This window comes from Caretta caretta, chromosome 6, assembly GCF_965140235.1.
Source record: "Caretta caretta isolate rCarCar2 chromosome 6, rCarCar1.hap1, whole genome shotgun sequence".
NCBI lineage: Eukaryota > Metazoa > Chordata > Testudines > Cheloniidae > Caretta > Caretta caretta.
In genome coordinates this window covers 89,014,278-89,033,187 of record NC_134211.1, presented here as the reverse complement: position 1 = coordinate 89,033,187, position 18,910 = coordinate 89,014,278, and the positions used below count along the sequence as shown (strand labels likewise).

The 18,910-nt window shown below is 49.8% G+C and overlaps 2 protein-coding genes across 5 annotated transcripts in view; one reads left to right on the top strand and one right to left on the bottom strand.

Annotated features, from left to right (window-relative positions):
- The window catches only part of NEK9 (NIMA related kinase 9), a 34,674-nt gene extending 25,947 nt beyond the window's left edge, over positions 1-8,727 (top strand). For 2 of the 4 annotated variants that reach the window (XM_048852240.2, XM_048852234.2), the window contains exons 19-22: positions 297-487; positions 4,011-4,175; positions 5,499-5,711; positions 6,199-8,727. In XM_048852240.2, coding sequence (XP_048708197.1) covers positions 297-487; positions 4,011-4,175; positions 5,499-5,711; positions 6,199-6,321 — 692 coding nt within the window. In that variant the 3' untranslated portion in view covers positions 6,322-8,727. The remainder of the gene's footprint in view (positions 1-296; positions 488-4,010; positions 4,176-5,498; positions 5,712-6,198) is intronic. The other 2 variants (XM_048852235.2, XM_048852236.2) reach the window with 2 other exon arrangements.
- Positions 8,728-12,951: 4,224 nt separating this feature from the next.
- Positions 12,952-18,905, bottom strand: ZC2HC1C (zinc finger C2HC-type containing 1C). Its single transcript, XM_048852245.2, has 3 exons — positions 18,779-18,905; positions 14,804-16,088; positions 12,952-13,386 (listed from the first exon to the last, which is right to left on the bottom strand). The coding sequence occupies exons 2-3, from the start codon at positions 16,079-16,081 to the stop codon at positions 13,126-13,128; spliced, it is 1,539 nt and encodes a 512-aa protein (XP_048708202.1). The 5' UTR covers positions 16,082-16,088; positions 18,779-18,905; the 3' UTR covers positions 12,952-13,125.
- Positions 18,906-18,910: the final 5 nt, after the last annotated feature.

The following is an 18,910-nucleotide window of genomic DNA, read 5'->3' as shown; positions in this document are numbered from 1 at the left end:
CAGTCACTACAGGGACTTTTGGGTGGGGAGAGATGAGGCCAGGAAGCAAGATTGTGTGGCAAAGGGTCACTTTTGGGGAGGGTTGCATGGTGTTTTATGAATTACATAGCTGGAAGGAGACATAGTCCAGGTAAATACACTCACCTTCAGGCTTCTGCAGTTAAAGTAGCTTTTAGGGGGATAATCTCCCCTTCTCTTTTCTCTGCCTCATCTGGGATCCAGCACCTGCTGCATTCCCTGACCTGGTAGAGCCAATGAAATGTGTAAGGTTGCTGCTTCTCTTTCTTGTCTGCCAGTGGCTCAGAGCTCCACAACTGGTGGAGGAGAGGAGGAGGAAAATGAACGGGAATCTGAAACCCCTGATCCAAGTGGAGGCTTTCGGGGAACCATGGAAGCAGATCGTGGAATGGGGGGCTGGATCAGTGCAACAGAGGCCATGGGGGACAGCAACGCCGACAGCAGCTCCTGCCCTGGCTGGCTGCGTAAGGTAATAAACTGTCTCATGAATTTATCTAAAATTCCAGGATCTGGGATCACGGTTAAGGGAGAATAAGCTGTCCCTTCTTCCTCAAAGAGCCCAGCAAGAGGAGTTCCAAGAGGCTTCTCTAAACTGTCTGCAGCCTCTATTCTTCCCCACCAGAGGGCGCAGGAGACCCCCCCTCTTCACCAGATTGACATTTCTCTGCACTCCTTGTTCTGTGGTAGTACTGGATTTAGACACACAGCTAACACCACTGGTTTGGTCAATTTAATGTACCCTGTCTACCCCCACACACCTCATACATCATATGAAAGTTTATCATGTCTGCTTTAAGATGTGGTACAACGTGGAGCTGTCAAGTGGTGCCATTACCATAGGAACGGGATAAACAATGACACCAAAATGACCACTTGCAAATATTTGCATTCATTTGTTAGTTTAATCACTCTAGGTATAATTGCAAGACATAAAATTTGATTTCTTTGTGATCCAAAGCATCACAACAACAATCTAAAGGGTGAAACAAAATCTAATAACACATTTTTATAGGTATCATTGAAATGTAATAGCGCTGTTAACATCTCTAGTCAACATTGTCATCATCTTGTTCATCATTGTGATCTCTGTCAAGAGTGCATGGGATAACATAGTCTTCATTGCCTTGGCTTATACACAGTTCTGTGCAGGGAAGATTGTTCTGACTATAGACACAGTAGATTGTGCAGCAACCTCTATTGGTACAGGCACAGATAAGATCTTGTAGAAGCTCACTGCTATTGGGCCCTTGAAGAGTACAGGCAGTAGTTCATCATCTACGTTGCAATAGTGATCCAATAGCTGGTTTACCGATTTGTGGAGGCTTTCAAATATTTGTTTGCCAAGATGCTCTTTTGATCGCTTTTTCAAAACTGTCCTCACACGATGGGAGTTTCGCCACTGACTTGTCCTTTTTGATGGCTAGATTGAGGCGTAAGCAATTCGGGTCTCTACAGGTCTCTTTCTTTCTTGTGCTGGTCAGACAGCACCACTACCAACTTCTTTGGTGCAGAAATTGCAGCTCGTCCGGAAACTCTTTTCCAATTTGGCAAGATGTCTGAAGTGGTAAGGTACCTTTGTTTTGACATGAAACACAGTTTTTTTCTAAATACTAAATAGGGCTGATATAGAGTCACATCCTTTTAATACGTGTACAGCAGGAAGTGTGTTGCCGAAGTCAGGGTGAATGCATCACAAATTGCATGCACAGATATGAAGAATTGCATGAACAGATATGTCAGTTGTGCTGGTAATGGTTCCTACATGTTACCTATATGTTCCAGTTTTGGAAAGCAATGAACAGCAAGGATCAAAACTTGTGTATCAGGTGATCTTATTATGGTTACTTTGACACACAGAGAGCCAAAATCCATATTGGCACATACAGCATGCAAAAGTATTCTTGTGTCGTCGTCTTCTTGAGTACTGTATAAGTCTTGGACTACTTCAAAAACTTCTACTGGTGGACTTTGCTTATTTCACCATCAGAAAAGCCTCTAGCAAAAAGGAATGTTTGTGTTGGGTGTGCTCCTACACACTCAGGTGCATTTTTAATCCTATATTCACAGAGAAATTTTAGAAGTGACTGCTTGTTGGATATCACATTTAGAAACATTTCCATGGAGGCACAGGGCATCCACCAATCACCTAGTATTTCTTGCATCCAACCTTAGATCCTGTCCAGCACTGTCTGTCTGCAGTTTTCACAAAGTTCCTGTCGTATCTGTAAAGACTTTGATTACAGAATTAGCACTGTCAAATTCTTTTAGGACCTGCCTCAAATACTCAGCAGGCAATTCATAGAATGCGTAGAATTTGTCTCCAGCCATCAGTTGTATAAGAGCCATGGCATCTCTGGCTTCTTTGTTGTATGCTCTTTGCTCATGGGGTCTTTCAGATTGAGCCTCCAGCTGATCCCTTAATTCAGTTTTATCTGTTCTTCTCATAGTTCCATCAGCCTGGAAGAGGGGCACAGCATAGTTCCTATTGCGTGACTAAGAACAGTTGCCATTGAAACATCATCTCTGCATCTTGCGAAGGACTGGGCTCTGCAGAAAATAATTTCAGGACTGATAGCTACTGCAAGTTTCCCTCCTTTGCCTGACTTAAATTTGGTGGTCTTGACCATGTCAGCAAATGTTTTGATGCCAGATTTCTTGACTGAGCTGAAGAAGATATGTCCTATCAGAATCAAGTGCCCCTCTCATAAGTCTCTCTATTTGTTCTTCACCAACGTCTGCTGTTTTCAGTAGACTCTTGTACACCTGATTTTACATGCAGTCTAGCAAATACGTTGATAAACTCCTCTGGATGTGATTCAGGGTCAAATGGGTTTGTCATATTGTTGATAAGAGTTGTAATACGCTCTTCATCCTTCAGTGCAGAGGCAAGGACTTGTTTATGAACTTTGTCTTCATTACTTCTCATTAGGCCACTTCTTTCTCCCATAGCTTTTGCATATTTATATTATGATGCTATGTATTATCATCTCTAACACTGACCTGTACATAAGCGTCACTGAATTAAAAAGCTAGTTTCTAGAATATTTCAAATGCAAGTACTGCATGCATGGGCAGTTACAAATTAAAACCTTCTACCAGGCAGACTAGATGCTACATTATATGTACGATAGCTTACAGATGGAGAAGCATTACATGAGGAATTCATGTACATTTATATGTACCCACTATGCAGCACAAACTGTAGGCACGTAATCTGCTTCTACTGGTGCAAAACCTTCAATCTGAGACCGATCTGGTCAGCAAATTTCAATTGAAAGTATAGAAAACTATTATCACTTGTAAGATACTTTGATATTGATATTCACCATTTTTTGCCACATTCTAAACAGCTTCATTTCTGAAAAAAATACTTGCCCATGAGAAACTAAAATCTTTTAATACATTGTTGTTTGGTAGCTTTGACCAATAAGTACCACACTAAGGTGCTTAAATTAACTTAAACAGTAAAAACTGTACTCATGGTCCTATTGCAGTGTTTCTGGAACTGTGCAGAAAATGACACTTTTTTTGTTTTTAGTTACCACTGTTTCACCTTGTCTACAGGCTTACAGCACCACTTGACTACTCCATATTATGCCTCATCTAAACATACATAAAATAAGCTTTCAAGTTATATATGGTGTGGGTGTGTGTAGGGTGGGTATATTAGTATGGCCCTTTTTGGAGAATTGTCGCACACCTAAATGGTGACACAAACGGGACCTGTCAGCCAACCAGCCCACACCAGGAAATGGTGTGGAGTTCACCCCAGTGATGATCTGAGAGACCTAGTGCCAGTGCCAGGCTACTGTTAGGAGGAGAGTGTCTCGCTGCTAGTCTGACTTCAAGCAAGGGGTCTGCTGTGTGAGGAGCCTGTAAGCCATAGTAGTCTTTTCCACCACAAGAGGGTGCTGGTGCCCTGGCTGAAGAGATGCAGGGTGTTTAGGAGCATGAGGAATCTCTGACACAATGTTGCTTGTGTGTGTGTCCAGGAACTGGAGAATGCTGAATTCATCCCCATGCCTGACAGCCCCTTTCCTATGAGCACAGACTCTTCAGAGCCTGAAAAGGAGACTCTTCCCTATCAGGAATTTCAAGGACTGAAAGTGGCCTCTGATGCTCCTGCTGAATTCAACAAGCCCAAGACAGAGCCCCAGGTAAAGTATACCTTAAGACAGGGGTCTCAAACATGCGGGCTGCGTGTGGCCCGCAGGGTTCTTTCGGGAGGCTTGCCAAGCTGCCCGCACCCCCCCTCCTGCACGACCCCCCAACCCCTCTGCCTACCCCATGGCATCGCAAGCACCACGCTGCTCCCTGAAGCAGCTGGAACCATGTCCCTGTGGCCCCGGGGGGGAGTGGCAGAGGGCTCTGTGCATTGCTCTCGCTTCCAGGCACTGCTCCTCACAGCTCCCATTGGGAGATTCGGAGGAGGTACCTGGAGGAGTGGCAAGAGCAGCACATGGAGCCCTGTGCCCCTCCTCCCCCAGGGACGTGGTTCTGGCTGCTTCCTAGAGCAGAGCAGCACGGGGCCAGGGCAGGCAGGCAGTGACTTCGGGGAAGGGGTTGGAATGGGGGCAGGGAAAGGGCAGGGGCGGGGCCTCATGAAAGGGGCGGAGTGGGGGCAGGGGCAGAAAGGTGGGGGTTTCAGTGACGCGGCCCTTGGGCCAATGCACTAGTCCTCATATGGCCCTCGTGGTCATTTGAGTTTGAGACCCCTGCCTTCAGACCACATCTTCAGACCACATCTTACTCAACCACATCAATGAATGTTGGTTGAGTAAGAGCTGATGGGAACATAAATGGCAACGTTTGAGTTGTGGGGAGGTCTAGTGGGGGCCATTGGGTCAGACTAACTGATGGTCTGGATGAGAGTGGAAAAGGGCATGTTCATGATGTTCCCAGTTGATGCTAACTTGGGAGGAGTTGTGAATACCAGTGAGGAGAGAGAAATCCAAAAGAGAGTAGACATGTGGGCAGGAAATAAAATGAGTTCCTGCTTAGGAAAAATGCAGCTCACACATCTGGGGAAATATTAACCCCATGCTGGGAGACTCCAGTGGGAGGGAGGAACCTGGGAAGCATGGATAGGGCAGGAAATTATACAGGAGTTTATAGTGCTGCCATCCTTAGATGAGGTGCTAATTCCTGACTCACCTGGGAAATCAGGCTGGGGTGGGGAGGCATCAACAAGGATCTCAGAGTGACAAGCAGGTAGGGACAACAGCTGTAAAGAGGGAGTGGGAGGAAGGTCTGTCCAAGTTTGGGGTCCGGGGAATTGGCAGTGAATAACATAAGGGTTAATATCATGTTGACCTGGCTGCCCAAGGATCCAGCACTTAGCACTTGGAAATCTGCAACTTCAGCAGCTGTGGTGCCATCTTCCATCCTCATTCTCTCACCATGGCACAGGCAGCCACTGCCCTGGGAGGTTTTATACGTTGCGCACACATACAAACTCATTCCCCCGTCTCTCTCTGCAGCAGATTTGTTCAGCTCCAGCCCTGCCCTGTGTGGAAGGAAAGGCAGTGTCTCCAGCTGCAGCCTGTGTGTGCAGCACTTTGCAAACTGAGGTGGAGCGGCTGCAGGGGTTGGTGTTACAGTGTCTGGCTGACCAACAGAAGCTGCAGCAGGAAACCAGTCGTCTCAGTGCCCAGCTCCAGAGGTTCTGCAGGGGAACGGAGGGAATGCAGCAGGTGAGGACATCCCTTGGGTGAGGCATTCAGGCTGAGAACCCTCACACCCCTTGGAAGGTGTGTGTGCAGGGGTAGAGAACTTTGATCCTGGTTCTGGTTGGATGGCGGGGGGAGAGAAGAGGAAGAGCTTTTAATCAAACTCAAATCTCTTCAGGCAGCAGGAGATGGGACAGAGCAGAGAGGTGTAGGGTAAAAATTCCTTGTGCCTGTTGCTCTTGGTCAGCTGCAAAGACACTCTAATTTACTCTATGGCAATAATTTAATAGCAATACAGCCATGAGGCAGGTACTTCAGTGCCTAAGGGGTTTTGAGCAACTTGTATTTCTCCTCTCCAAGAAGAGGGGAGCAGTTAGATGTAGCGTGCCCTGGCTGGGATTGCCATAGTAGCTCTCTTCGTGATGGTAGAAACTTGCATCTGGAGTAGCCAGTAAATTGTGTATAGCCAGCAGCTGAGTTCTGGGAGTGACTGACTGTTTTGTCTGGACAGCTGCAGGCTCATTCCAAAGGAACCCAGACAGCCAAAGAAGAGATGGAAACTGATCCAAAAACTGACTTGGATTCAGATTCCTGGTGTCTCTTGGGAACGGACTCATGCCGCTCCAGTCTCTAGTCTCCTGAGCCTACTGGGATCCATCCAACTTCACAACACACTAACTGAATGCAGAAAGCGGCTTTCCTGGCTTCAGGTCACTCACTGATAAGGAGCGAGGGCGGAGGCTCCAGAGCAGCACCCATGTACGTTTGGTGGGAGACACCTCCGTTAGATATGATCTAGGAGTGAGTTTTGAGAGGGGTAGGGTCCTGAACTCTGGGCAATGGTCAGCTCAGTGATTATGGCAGCAGCAGCTCTTCTCTGTACCTCATCCATCAATCCTGCCCTTGAGGCAAGACGACCCTGGACCCATCATGGTGATGGCTCCAGTAGCAGCTTGTGGCCCTTTTGTTTCACTGCTTCCTAAGAGCTGCCCTTGGGACCCCAGCATTAGTCACTGCACCTCTAGGTGAGAGAGCGAGAACCATTGAGTACGGAAGCTGGCTGAACCCTAACTCCCCACCTTCACTTTAGAGCAGTGAACTCTGAGCTGCTCCCAGCCATTATGACAACGGACAGGGCCCTGCCTGTGGAACAGCTCAATGCTGCTCACGGGCAAACAGAGCCTTGAATGTGTTTTACTCTGGAGGCAGTGGGGAGATGGTGATAGAAAGCATGCCCCTGTCCTGAGATGCAGCCTTTGTCCATACAGCTGTGTGCCCTAGTCCTACAGATGAAGTTTAAATGCTTTATTCTGAGGGCCTAGCACTCAGCTAATGCTTTCCACCCTCCAAGCACTGCACAAAAAGGAAAATTGGATTTAGTTTCCAGTTGTAGCAGAGGGAACTGCTTGAGATAGGGTTCTTGAGTTCAGACTGGCTGCTTCCTAACCAGAAAAGGTGTGTCTGGATCTCAGGCTGTGGCACACTCATTACTCCATCTGTTCAGCTAGTTTTGGGTGCCAGAGCTCCTCTTGTCATGTCTGGTTTCTCAGAGTGAGTCCATTGCTGCTCCTGGCTTTGTTTCTACTTATCCCTCGCCATAGGCTGGCACAGTCTCAGTGCTGGTGTGGGCCTTGTCAGTATTTTTTTCCCCTCCATTGTTTTGACAAAGTGGGAGCACAGCTGTCCTCTCAGCATGGGTCTCTACTGCAGTGCACACAGAAGGCATCTTTCCCAGGGCAGTAGATGGTTAGGCCTCAGTCTAAAGCTCACCCCTTCTCTAGCTGCACAAGGTTCTCTCTTCCAAGGAACTTGAAGTGGCCTGACATTTGAGACTTTCCCATATCCCTAGTAGGGAATGAAAGAGTTTTCTAAATTGTTTAAAAAATTGGCTTGGGGTGGATTTTTGGGTTGGGAAGGGCCTCACCCTTCCCCAAGGTGGGGCTTCTAGGAAGCAGAGTCTTCTCCTCCCATGCAATGGGGTGGGGTTGTGATTTCATTATCCCTAAAACTGTCTCCATCACCGGTGTGTCTCTAGTTTTGCCTTGAATCTTTCAATGAGAGCTATTTCACCTGCCTTAGACTTTTCTTCCCTTGTGGGGACTGTTTAAGGGTGCTAACGTCTTTCTTGATGAAATTCTCTACCTGGGGACAGATGCCAAAGCATCCTGCTTGGAATCAGTGCTCTCTTAGGTTCTTCTCTAGTGCCTATCACTGTAGTATACTAGAGCTGAATCAAATGCAGTCTGTTCTGAGCAGCAACCTGGGCAGAGTTAGACCTCAGTCTGGCTGTCCTTATCGTTGTAGAGCGGGAAGGAGAGAGACAGCCCCAATGTAGGGTCTTGAATGCCAGAAGTTCAAGCGTTGCTTGGTTACTGTTGGTGACACTGCCTTCTCTTCTCCCATATGTATTGGAGTCAGTTCTCAGGTTAGGAGTCCCAGCATAAGAATTCTGTTGCTGCAGTGGAGATGGAGTCTGTCATGTTGCAGCAGTGGCTTTGAGAAGGAGTGAAGTGCTAAGCCTAAGCCATGTCCAATAAGCGACCACCAAGCTGATGGGAGTTGCTCTCCTGCAGTGCACTGCTATCTCCTTTCTCAATGCTCTATAGCTGGAAAGACTGGATTCCCCTTGGATCTAGTAGAGGATTCAGATCCCTGGCAGAGGGTGTCCTGTGCTCCACAACCTCATATGTGCCTTAGAGGATTCACGCTATCCAAGTTGTGCCTATTACAGACCACTGATTTTCGCACCAGCTAGCTGTGCAACCAGATAAGCAGTTTAAACCCAGTTTTGGGCTGGAAAGTGAAGGGCAAGTGGGTAGAAGTGCCTTTGAACAGTTTCAAAACCCTTTTGACTTCTCCCCTTTTTGCATTGCTAGCTCCATATGTCAGTCTCCTGCTAGTTTTGCTCTTGAGTTGTTATAGTGGAACACGACTTATGCCTGCTCTGACACTGGCAGAATAACTAGTTTGTCATTATCTTTCTTTGAAAGATTAAAGAGTGGAGTGGTTTGTAGTTTGTTTAAATAAATGTTTAAACTAATTCTCCGGTGTGTTCTGACTCTGTGCATATTCCCACCTCCCCTCCAGGCAGAATCTCAGCTTGGAGCAGGGTCTCCTGTGTTTTCATTCCACCAAGAGGTGTGGGGAAAGTGTGCATGCAGTCAGCTTAGGGGAAGGTTCATTGCTGTGAAAAAGTGGCAAGTTTTGCTTTACTAGGGACATCTACATGAAAAGAGGCTGTGTTCCATGAGACACCTGGTCTCTTGATGCTGCTTCTCTTCCTGACGATGCCATTTTTACCACAGCTCCAATGGTGCCATGTGGGGTATGAGCAGCAGGAAGAGATGGGTCCAAAGGAACAAAATCCTGGTTCTCTTAGAAGAGCTTTTACTAGAGTGTTAAGTCTCCCACAGTCACCTATTCAGTAGTTGTAATAAGTGGCACTGCTGCCAGTTCTGATTATTTATTTGCATTACCACAGCACCTAAGAGCATCAGTCATAGATCAGGGTCCCATTGTGCTGGGTGCTGTAAAAACAGAATATTAAAAACTCTGAGTTTTTAATCAGGGTCTCCTGTATTCAATGGTATCTGTATGCCTGCCTGAGTCTGCAGACAAACTGAAACGATAGCTCAACAAGAGCAGTGAACTGGCCATTGTTGACTCTGAAACATAAAGATGGCAAGCCAATTATCTCCTGGCATAATTCCATTGACTTCAGTGATGTAACCCCAGCAGACAATTTGGTCTACAACTTCAATGTCACCATTAACTATTTAAACTGCTCATCTTTTTCACAGAAACTTGCCATGAGTGTGTTTATCCCACAATCCCAAATTGCCTCCCACAACTTCCCAAGAGCCCCATTATCCCTACCAACTTCCCCTGCTGACTTCTGTGATGCAGATCAGCATTGTTGACACCGTCAGCCTTTGGCACACTGAGAACAGGGTGAGGATCATGTAAAATTGGATTTAACATAAACACATCACAGGGGTTACAATACTGATTTTCTTAAACTAGTTTCGTGATAAATTAATTTTTAAAATGAACTAATCAGTTCAGATGAATTTCCACTCTCCCCCCTTCCCCATTTTCTTGCTATTTACTCCTCTCCAGCCTTCCTGTGACCTCACTGCTATCCCATAATAATAAAACCAGAAATGGAGTTACTAAGCCATGTGCCCAGCCTCCCATGATCACTCTGCATGTATGTTGAACCCATTTCAGACCCTGTCTCTGGATTTTAATATTTCTTCCTAGGCTGTAAACTCTTCAGTGCTTGCACAGTGCCCAGCACCATCCAGCTTTAACACTAATTGGGGCTTTTGAGCACTACCATAGTGTCCCAAGGGAGGGAGCTTCGCCCACTTATCTTGGGGACAGGAGGTCTCCTATTTCTTTGGGAGACTATTCCACACCTCACAGTCAAGGACTATTTCCAAATATCCAGCCTCTGACTAAGCCTAGTTCAGTCTGGCCCCTGTGTATCTTCCCCAGGCTGTGCTGAGTTGGGGCAGGACCACCATGTGCCTTGAAGAAAAAGTTACTGGGCTGGCTTGTTCATTTTCTCCTCTCGTGAATTACTTGTTCTTCCATTGGTATCCCTACACTGCTTGGGACCCACCTGCTAGGGCTTTGTTAGTACTGAACAACCTGCTACTTACATAGGGCCTAAAGACATCTGCTAGCCTGGATGCTCTCCATGGAAAACTGAGGCTGGAAAGAACCTTGCATCAGAGTCCAAGTTCGTGTACCTGGTAAGTAATCCCTTTGTAACAGTCACCCTGTAGCCTAAAGGCCCTGTCCTAGCTCTAGGAGTCTTTACCATTCCACAGTTGACACTGGAACAAGCACACTTGGGCTGAAAGATGCCTCTCCAAATACTAAGTAAGTGGCTGGTGGTGCATAGCTCCCCTGCTACTATGAGGCCTCATCTGTAAGCTTTCTGCCCCAAGGAATTCCTGTGCTGAAGCTGCATTTTATGGGTCCCGCTCCCCAGTCTGCTCTTCCGATTAAAGAGATGGTATGTCAAACATGGCCCCAAATTAAGGGTTTTGCATGTTTAAAAGCAAAATGTTACTGACCCAAAGTCCAATAGAAACAGTCCGAGGATTTTCCTGAATTCCAGTGGAAACAAGCTAAATAAATCCTCCTGTGGGCTATTGCAGGAGAAGCACAGAATGAGCCTACCTGCTCTGTTTTCATTGTTCAGCTCAAAAACAAACAGGACCGAGCACAAAAAGCAGCTGAAAGAGGGAAGCAGTTCTGGATTCTGCCTCTAGGGACTGTTAGAAACAGAGGGAAGGAAAGTTGTAATTTGTACGTTGTTCTAATGTACTAATGTCATTTATCTTCCCAGTCTCTCTGCAAGGAAACTACCTTCCCTGACTTATCCAAACTACTGTATCATCCCACACAAGGCCTCTCTACTGTAGGAACCGAGAACTCCCTCCCACCTGCTCTTCCCAGAGACAGCCACACAGGCTTGGTGGATGAAACTGGAGAGTTGATCTTTGGGGGCTTTCATGTGCCAGCATCTGCAGCTAAACAGCAGTAGAATTCCAGCCCACTCCCCAGCTGTTTTGAGCACAGTCAGGGTGTTAACATATAAATATCAGGTTTCGGAGTGGTAGCCATGTTAGTCTGTATCAGCAAAAGCAAGGAGGAGTCCTTGTGGCATCTTAGAGCAGGGGCGGGCAAACTTTTTGGTCTGAGGGCTGCATCTGGTTTCCAAAATTGTATGGAGGGTCAATCAGAGGAGGCTGTGCCTCCCCAAATAGCCAGGCATGACCTGGCCCCTGCCCCCTATCCAAACCCCACTGCTTCTTGCCCCTAGGACTCCTGCCCCATCCAACCCCCTGCTCTCTGTCCCTGACTGCCCCTGGACCCCCCACCCTAGCTGCCCCATCCAACCCCTCCTCATTCCTGACTGCCACCCCTCCCTGAGCACCCCCAGACCCTCCACCCCTGACTGCCCCCCCCATCCAGGACCCCTGCCCCATGCAACAACCCCTTTTCCCTGACCACCCCTGAAACACCCACCCCTGACTGCTCCCTGCCACCCCATCCAACCCCTCCTTTCATTCCTGACTGCCCCCCTGGGACTTGTACCCCACCCACCCCTCCTGCTCCCTGTCCCCTGCTGCTGCATCCAACCCCTCCTCTCCTTCCTGACTGCCCCCCCAGGACCCCTGCCCCCATTCAATCCCCCTGTTCCCTGCCCTCTGACCGCCCCGACCCCTATCCACACTCCTGGCTCCTAACCACCACCCTGAACTCCCCTGCCCTTTATCCAACCCCCCCCCCAGCTCCTTGCCCCCTTATCTCACTGCCTGGAGCACCGGTGGCTGGCTGCACCAGGACAGGCAGCCATGCCGCATAGCACAGAGCACTGGGTCAGGCCGGGCTCTGCAGCTGCGCCCCCAGGAGCTCACAGCCCTACTGCCCAGAGCATTGTGCTGGCGGCACAGTGAGCTGAGGCAGCAGGGGACTAGCCTCCTGGGCCAGGAGCTCAGGGGCTGGGCAGGAGGGTCCCATGGGCCAGATGCAGCCCACAGGCCATAGTTTGCCCACCTCTGCCTCAGAGCCTAACAAATTTATTTGGGCAGAAGCTTTCGTGGGCTAAAACCCACTTCATCAGATGCATGGAGTGAAAAAACCAGTAAGCAGAATTCTTGTGCTATGAATTCTGCTTACTGTTTTTTTCACTCCATGCAGCTGATGAAGTGGGTTTTAGCCCACGAAAGCTTCTGCCCAAATAAATTTGTTAGGCTCTAAGGTGCCACAAGGCCTCCTCATTGTTTATACAAATATCAGTTTGATCTCAGCAGGGAAGGGGTATTTTTGTGTGGCTGGTTCAAGGCTGAGCACCGGCTGTGCCTAACTAAAGGGCTTCTTTCCATCTGTGAGATCTGGATGACCTCTGCCCCACACTGTGTACTACTTCATGTCAGAGGAAAGAGCCCTCAACCTTCCACCCCCACCACCTGCCCATAGCCCCAACCATGATTCTGAGGACCAGCCTATCCATGGTGGTTCTTCCCTTGCTGCTGTCCCACCGACAACCCCATTCCCTACACAAGGGACATCATGGTAATCTCCTCCCACTCACAGCAAGACCCAGCAATCTCTTCCATCAAGAGAACTGGAACTCCTTGTGAAGAGCTGTAGAAGGGGAAGAAATGGGAACCAGCAGCAGTAGGGTAGTGGCCTAAACTATCATGGACCTATCTGCACACACTCAGGAACCGCTGACTGCAGCTCAAAGTACAAGCACTTTAGTATTCTGTTCATGGGGCCTGAGCTTCTTACTCACGTTACATGGGGATATCTTAAAAGTTAGCAGCCTGCTTGGGGGATGGGAAGAACACAAAGCTTCCTCTAGATGGAAGCCAGTTTGGGAGAGGGAGCTAGGATTCACTGCAGTGTGTCATCCTTAACGTCTCCTTTGTGGTGGTGGTGGGGGTCGGTTCTTGATGGTCTTGCATTTGGGAATATGTCTCTCAGCCACCTTGGGTGCAAAGCGGCGGTTGCAGTGGGGGCAGGAGATATAGTCTGGGTTCTCTACAGGGGGCAGTGGTGGCAGGTCTGAGAGCTTCCCCCCTTTGGAGATCACATGCTGCATCTCACGGGCCTGGCGGAGGGTCCGGATGAAAGACTCATGCTTTTGTCTCCAGTTGTTCTTGGGTGGCTCATTCTGCACAGAAGGGGAAGAGTGATTAGTATAGATGGCACTATAGTGATTAGTATATATAGGAGCTATAACTGGGCTGGCTCCAGGTCCTGCGCCTTTACTCACCATCTTCTCAGAGGGCCCAACCCCATACTCAGCCCTGAACCCACCTCCAGTGCAGCAAACCCCCAGATTGGTACCACTCCTTTAAGGCAGCCAAGACAGATGGTGGTTGTCAAGGGAAGGTATCAGTCACCAGGAGCAGGGGAAAATAGCCACTTAAAGGGAGCCTGCAGAAGTGAGGCCAAGATACACCAGGCAGGGGCTGCTGGAGCTTGGCTGAGGGATGTTAATGTTCCCCTTGCCATTGGTTTGTTTTAACAATAGGCTTTTGGATCAGGTCCCAGCCTGCCCCCCAATAGCAGCCCCAATTATACTGCAGCTCCCCCAACCTAAACACAGCAGACCCCCCCCCTCCCACCACTACCACCAATAAGAGGTTGCCCCCGCTGGGAGCATCCTGGAGTGGGTTGAGTCCCTTTCAGTAGGAGGAGATTCTTCCCTTTGCACGGTGTAAAAGGCCCAGAAATGGCATAAGTCCTGGAAGGATTTTTATAGTGAGGGTGCTGAGAGCCATTAAGCAAAACTGTAAACGCTGTAAATGATGGAAACCACTACAAACCAGCAGGTGCAGCACCCCCTGTTCCAGCACCTATGGGAAGTGGAGGGGGGGTCCTGATCTCCCCCTTGCTGCTGAGAGTGCCCCAGTCAGGATTGCCTAGTTGCTAGTCTTGGCCAGTGGTGGATTAACTGTGCCCAGGAGCCCAGGCCAATTTGGGGGCACCCCAAACCCCTGGCAGAAGCCCGGTTGTCCCAGCAGGAGCCCCAAGCCCAGTTCTGGGGCTGCTGAAGCACAGAAGTGAGGGTGTACCACCCTCATTTCTGTGCTGCCTCAGGGGGTGGGTCTGATCTCCCCACCAAGAGCATCTGTGCAGGGGAAGGACACGTCCTGTCCAGCCCAGCCTGGACTAGGAGCTACCAGCTGGGGTACTCCCAACAGCACGCAGAGATTGGATTTCACAGGGAAAGGCTTATTTCACAGTCCAGGACATGTTTTTCAGTGTCATGAAATTAGTAGGGCCCTACCTATGAGCAAGTTCTTTCATACCCCTTCATTATTTTGGAGATCAGGTGACTATCTCCAGGAAGTTTCAGTGTCCTAAACCAAGCCCCTTAAACCTTCTAATGCTGGATCCTGTCCATGGGCTCATTGCTGGCTTATCCCTTAAAGGTGTCTATATTCTAGTGGGCCTGAATGGAGTGTCAGGAGCATAGTAAGTATTATTAAAACAGATATAATTCCATCCTTCTTAAAGAGGGTTCCAAGGGGGAAGGACTGATCCACCCCCAGGCCAACCAGTTGCCTGGAAGTGCATGTTACCTGGGTGGTGTTTTTGCCCTTCCAGTGCTGATATTGCTCCAGCTCAGTTCCCCTGGCTCTGGCCATGCTTGAATCAAATACTTTCCTCTTGGAGCCTTGGCTTTTGCTGCAAACATACATGTGCTTCTCCAGCCGGAGGTGGAGAAACCTACGCCCACAGAAGCCACACTCTCCCAGCTCTCCCTGCTCCGCGCCAATGGGAGCCTGTGAATGCAACAGTTCTGCTGCAGGGTCTTGTTCTGAGGGGGCTGCTGCAGGTGTACCTTGGCTGTGTTTCATGACCAACTTTGAACAGGAGGCCATGCTCTCCAAAGACATGTGCTCTTGAATTTTGCTGTTGCTGGCCACCAGCCGCCCCTTCTTGAGTCTCTCTATGCCCAGCACATGGGGAAGGTGGGTATTGTTTGGCACAGGCATGGCACCCTCTGGAGACTGCTCCCAATCACAGTCCCCCTCACTGGGCCTGGCTGTAGCCCTGAAAATGTTCCCTCCAGAAAGCCCTGCCGCTTTCCTCTCTTGCATCCTCAGACCCTCTCTCTCCTTTCTCTCTTCCACCTCCACCTGCTGCTTCTCTCTCTGGATCCGCCTGAGCTCCTCCTCTGTTCTCCTCAGCTTCTCCCTGAGGAGGGCCTCTTTCCTTCGGATCTCCTCCTCCAGGCTCTGCCCAGCTGCCTCCAGCCTTTGGATGTAACCCAACTCTGCCCTGCTTGGATGTGTGGCTGACTGCTTAGGCTGCTCTGCTGCCAAAGGAGATGGGAATACAGCTGGTTGGGCCCTGGCTGCTGGCAACTTTCCTCTCTTCTTTGAGCTAGATCTATTGCTGGGAGATTCAGCCATGGGTGGTGAGCTCCTGAGCGGACCTGTGCTGACCACTGGAACACTCTCAGCCTTGCGGTGAAAGACTGGTTTCAGAGGGTAGGACCGGTCCACCCCTTCTCTCCGCCTGGCTGCCCACTTGGAGGGCAAAGTACTGGTCTGGCTGGTGAGATACCTGCTGTGGGGTCCAGCAGAGTAGAAGCCTTCTAGTCCAGAGTCTTGCTGGTTGCTCCCAGAAAAGAGAGAGCAGGAATAACTCCGGCTTTTGCAGATGCAAAGATCCTTCAGTTTTTCCTCCTTGTCACGCAGGAGCTGCTGCTGGAAGTTGTTCTTCAGGTGTTCTAGCTGGGACTGGTGCCCAAGGGCCTTGGGATGGTATCTCTTCTGCCCTGTCAATGGAAGACTGGGAGCTGCCACCATAGAATCCACAGGTGGACACACAGCCAGTTGCAGCTGAGCCATTCAGTGCCTGTGGTAGAACATCGGGGCAAAAAACACATTATAAACATGTTTGTTCCCAAGCTGGGGCTTCCTCCCCCAAAATCAACGCTCTAGAGTAGGAGTGGACAAACGTTTTCCCAGATGTGGCCCTCAGGCCAATAGAAATTGTATGGCAGGCCATGAATGTTCACAAAATTGGGGTTAGGGTGTGCGAGGGGGTGAGGGCTCTGGTTGGGGCTGTGGGCTCCAGGGTTGGGCCAGAAATGAGGAGTTCAGGGTGCAGGAGGGGGCTCCAGGCTGGGGAGTGGGAGGTGAGCGGTGGGGATGGGGATGGGGAATTTGGGGTGTAGGAGGGTGCTCTGGGCTGGGATGGTGGGGTATCATGGCTGGGGCAGGGGTGCAGGCTCCAGCTGGGGGTGCAAGCTCTGGGATGGGGCTGGGGATGAGGGGTTTGGGGTGGAGGAGGGTGCTCCAGGCTGGGATCAAGGGGTTCAGAGGGGGATCAGGGCTGGGCTGCGCAGAGGCTCAGGGGTGCAAGAGGCTCCTGGAAGCAACGGCATGTCCCTTCTCCGGCTCCTATGCGAAGGCATGGCCAGCCTGCTCTGCATGCTGCCCCATCTGCTGGCACCGCCCCTGCAGCTCCCACTGGAGCGCCGGAGGGGGCCATTGGAGCCGGGGGGGGCATACCACGGCTTCCAGGAGCCGCATGGAGCAGCCCCTGACCCTGCGACCCAGCAAGAGCTCGAGGGCTGGTTTAAAATGACTGACGGGCCAGATCTGGCCTGCGGGCCATAGTTTGCCCACCCCTGCTCTAGAGGCGGCGGCCTGAACAGCCCAAAGGACATTAATGGAGCTTTGGAGAGCTTGTGTGATTACTCTGCCCTCTGTGAGCCTTCCCTGAGGTGCAGGGCCTCTTTGAAGGCCTCTCCTGGTTTTACCTGTGGAATTCTCTAATGCAGTTGGAAATAAATTGCTTCTTTCTCTGCCTGTGCAATGTCTTGCTACGAAAGCAGCAGGAATGTGCTCAGCCAGCAGGGAAGTCTATTGCCCAAAAATATCTGTTAAGTCCCCTCCATGGTTCCTCCCTTTAGAATTTGCAACACCAGCTAGAGAAGCAAGTGTTCTTTGGATTCTGGCAACACTGATTCTTATATGCTACAGGTAGAGTCAACATACAGAAACCTCCAGAAGCAGGTTACCCTGCTCCTGCAGCATGCTCTCCTACAGCACACAGCCTGAACAAATAACTTGAGGTTCCTATAGGGCAAGGCCAATTATACACCATCACAAGCATATATGGAGCTTTACAAACCAGCACAAAGCCACTGCCCTTAGGAGTGTAATCTAAGCTAAGAGTACAGCAGGGGATGATGAGGACATATAGGCTTTGGGCTGAGATATGCTCATGTAAAGGTCACATACTATTTGGTGGGTTTTTGATGCGGATTTATTTCCGGTCTAATCCCCAGCTGCTGAGAAGGCTGCTAGAATTCCAGTGGCACGCCCACTGACTGCAACAACTTTCAGGTAGGTACTGGTGGCAGTGTACCCTTTGCTACAACTTAGCTCTGAAGAAGTCATGTGCTCTTAAAAATTGTACTTGTAGCACTATGATTGGGGTGGGTGTACAAACATCCAACATTTGCTTCATGGCATCAAGTTTTACCAATTTGGACAAGCGGTTACAGAAGTTTTTAATTTGAATTCAAAACAATTGTTGAACAGCTGATTGGTGGAAAGGGACTGTGAGAGCAGCAGTGATTTAGCCAATTAAGGGATAAAACAAGTAATAAGAGAGGAAGCTCTTAACTGGGCATTTAATTGGGTTCTAAGCGGGCAAGTGTCTGCGGTAACCTGCAAGCTTCAGCTATCTTGGAACCCAGTTTTACCTTCTAATTATTGTGCCTTTGATAGGGGCACTGTAAGTTCTGTTGTGTTTTAAATTAAAACACTGGAGCTGCAAGGGGTCAGCTGGGTTCTGAAGTCAGTCAGCACTGTTTGTGGTCCTGTTTTTGTGATCAAATGTCTATTCCATCAAGACCAGGAAATTGAGGCTATAGCCTTCTGGTGACATTAGAACTCACCAAACTCTCTCTAAGTGGCACATTGCAAACAATGCTGAGAATGGGGAAGGTTTGCAGGGACTCTGTCATATTAAACAGCATTTATTATTATCACACACACACTTTTCCTTATAATAACCAACAGCCCCTAAAGCTGAATGAATGTTGACAGCACCTGCAAAGTGCAGCTGATGCGGAGAATTGTTTCCTTTATTGCCCTTCTCTCAGCCCAGACAGTGAAAATCGAGGAGGTCACGTTCCTTGGTGGGGTATTTCCGTGTCCCAGACGCGGAGGCAGGCAGCGTTGTCAGGCAGAGACAAGTCACGGCTTGCTCCGCGAGAGGCGGCTGCTGAGCCGAGACTTGAACCAGGCCCTTAAGTCAAGAACCCTTCCTCCTTTTCGCGTGGGGAAGGCCCGGCCCGGCCCCTCTCGGGGTCTGTTATCCCCAGGTCAGCGAAAGGGTGTTGGGAGGTGCTCGGGCACCCCACGGAACGCCCTCCCCGGCCCCCGGCGAGCGAGGCTGTCCAGATACGCTCCGACACCCCGGCAGCCAACCCCCGCCCTGACTCCCGCCCTGGGAAAGGTCCCCCACGGGCGGGGTGCTGCCCTCACGCACCCCCAGGGAAACAAACGCCCCGTGACCGCCGTCCTCACCTGGGCCTCCAGCCGCGCTGGGCGGCTGCGGGCGCTGCGCACTGACTGTTTGCTACTGTTGCCTGGAAACCAGCACGCCAACGCTATCTCCAGCGTCGCTCTAGCCTCCCGCCGAGTCGGCCGCTCTGGCAC

What these genes read in the sequence shown, in the direction of transcription:
- ZC2HC1C (XM_048852245.2), bottom strand. Translation starts at nt 16,081, where the DNA reads ATGGCTCAGCTGCAACTGGCTGTGTGTCCACCTGTGGATTCTATGGTG. An exon ending in AGGGCAAAAACACCACCCAG is followed by an intron (nt 13,387 to 14,803) that starts GTAACATGCACT and finishes CCTTCTGTGCAG; the next exon opens with AATGAGCCACCCAAGAACAA.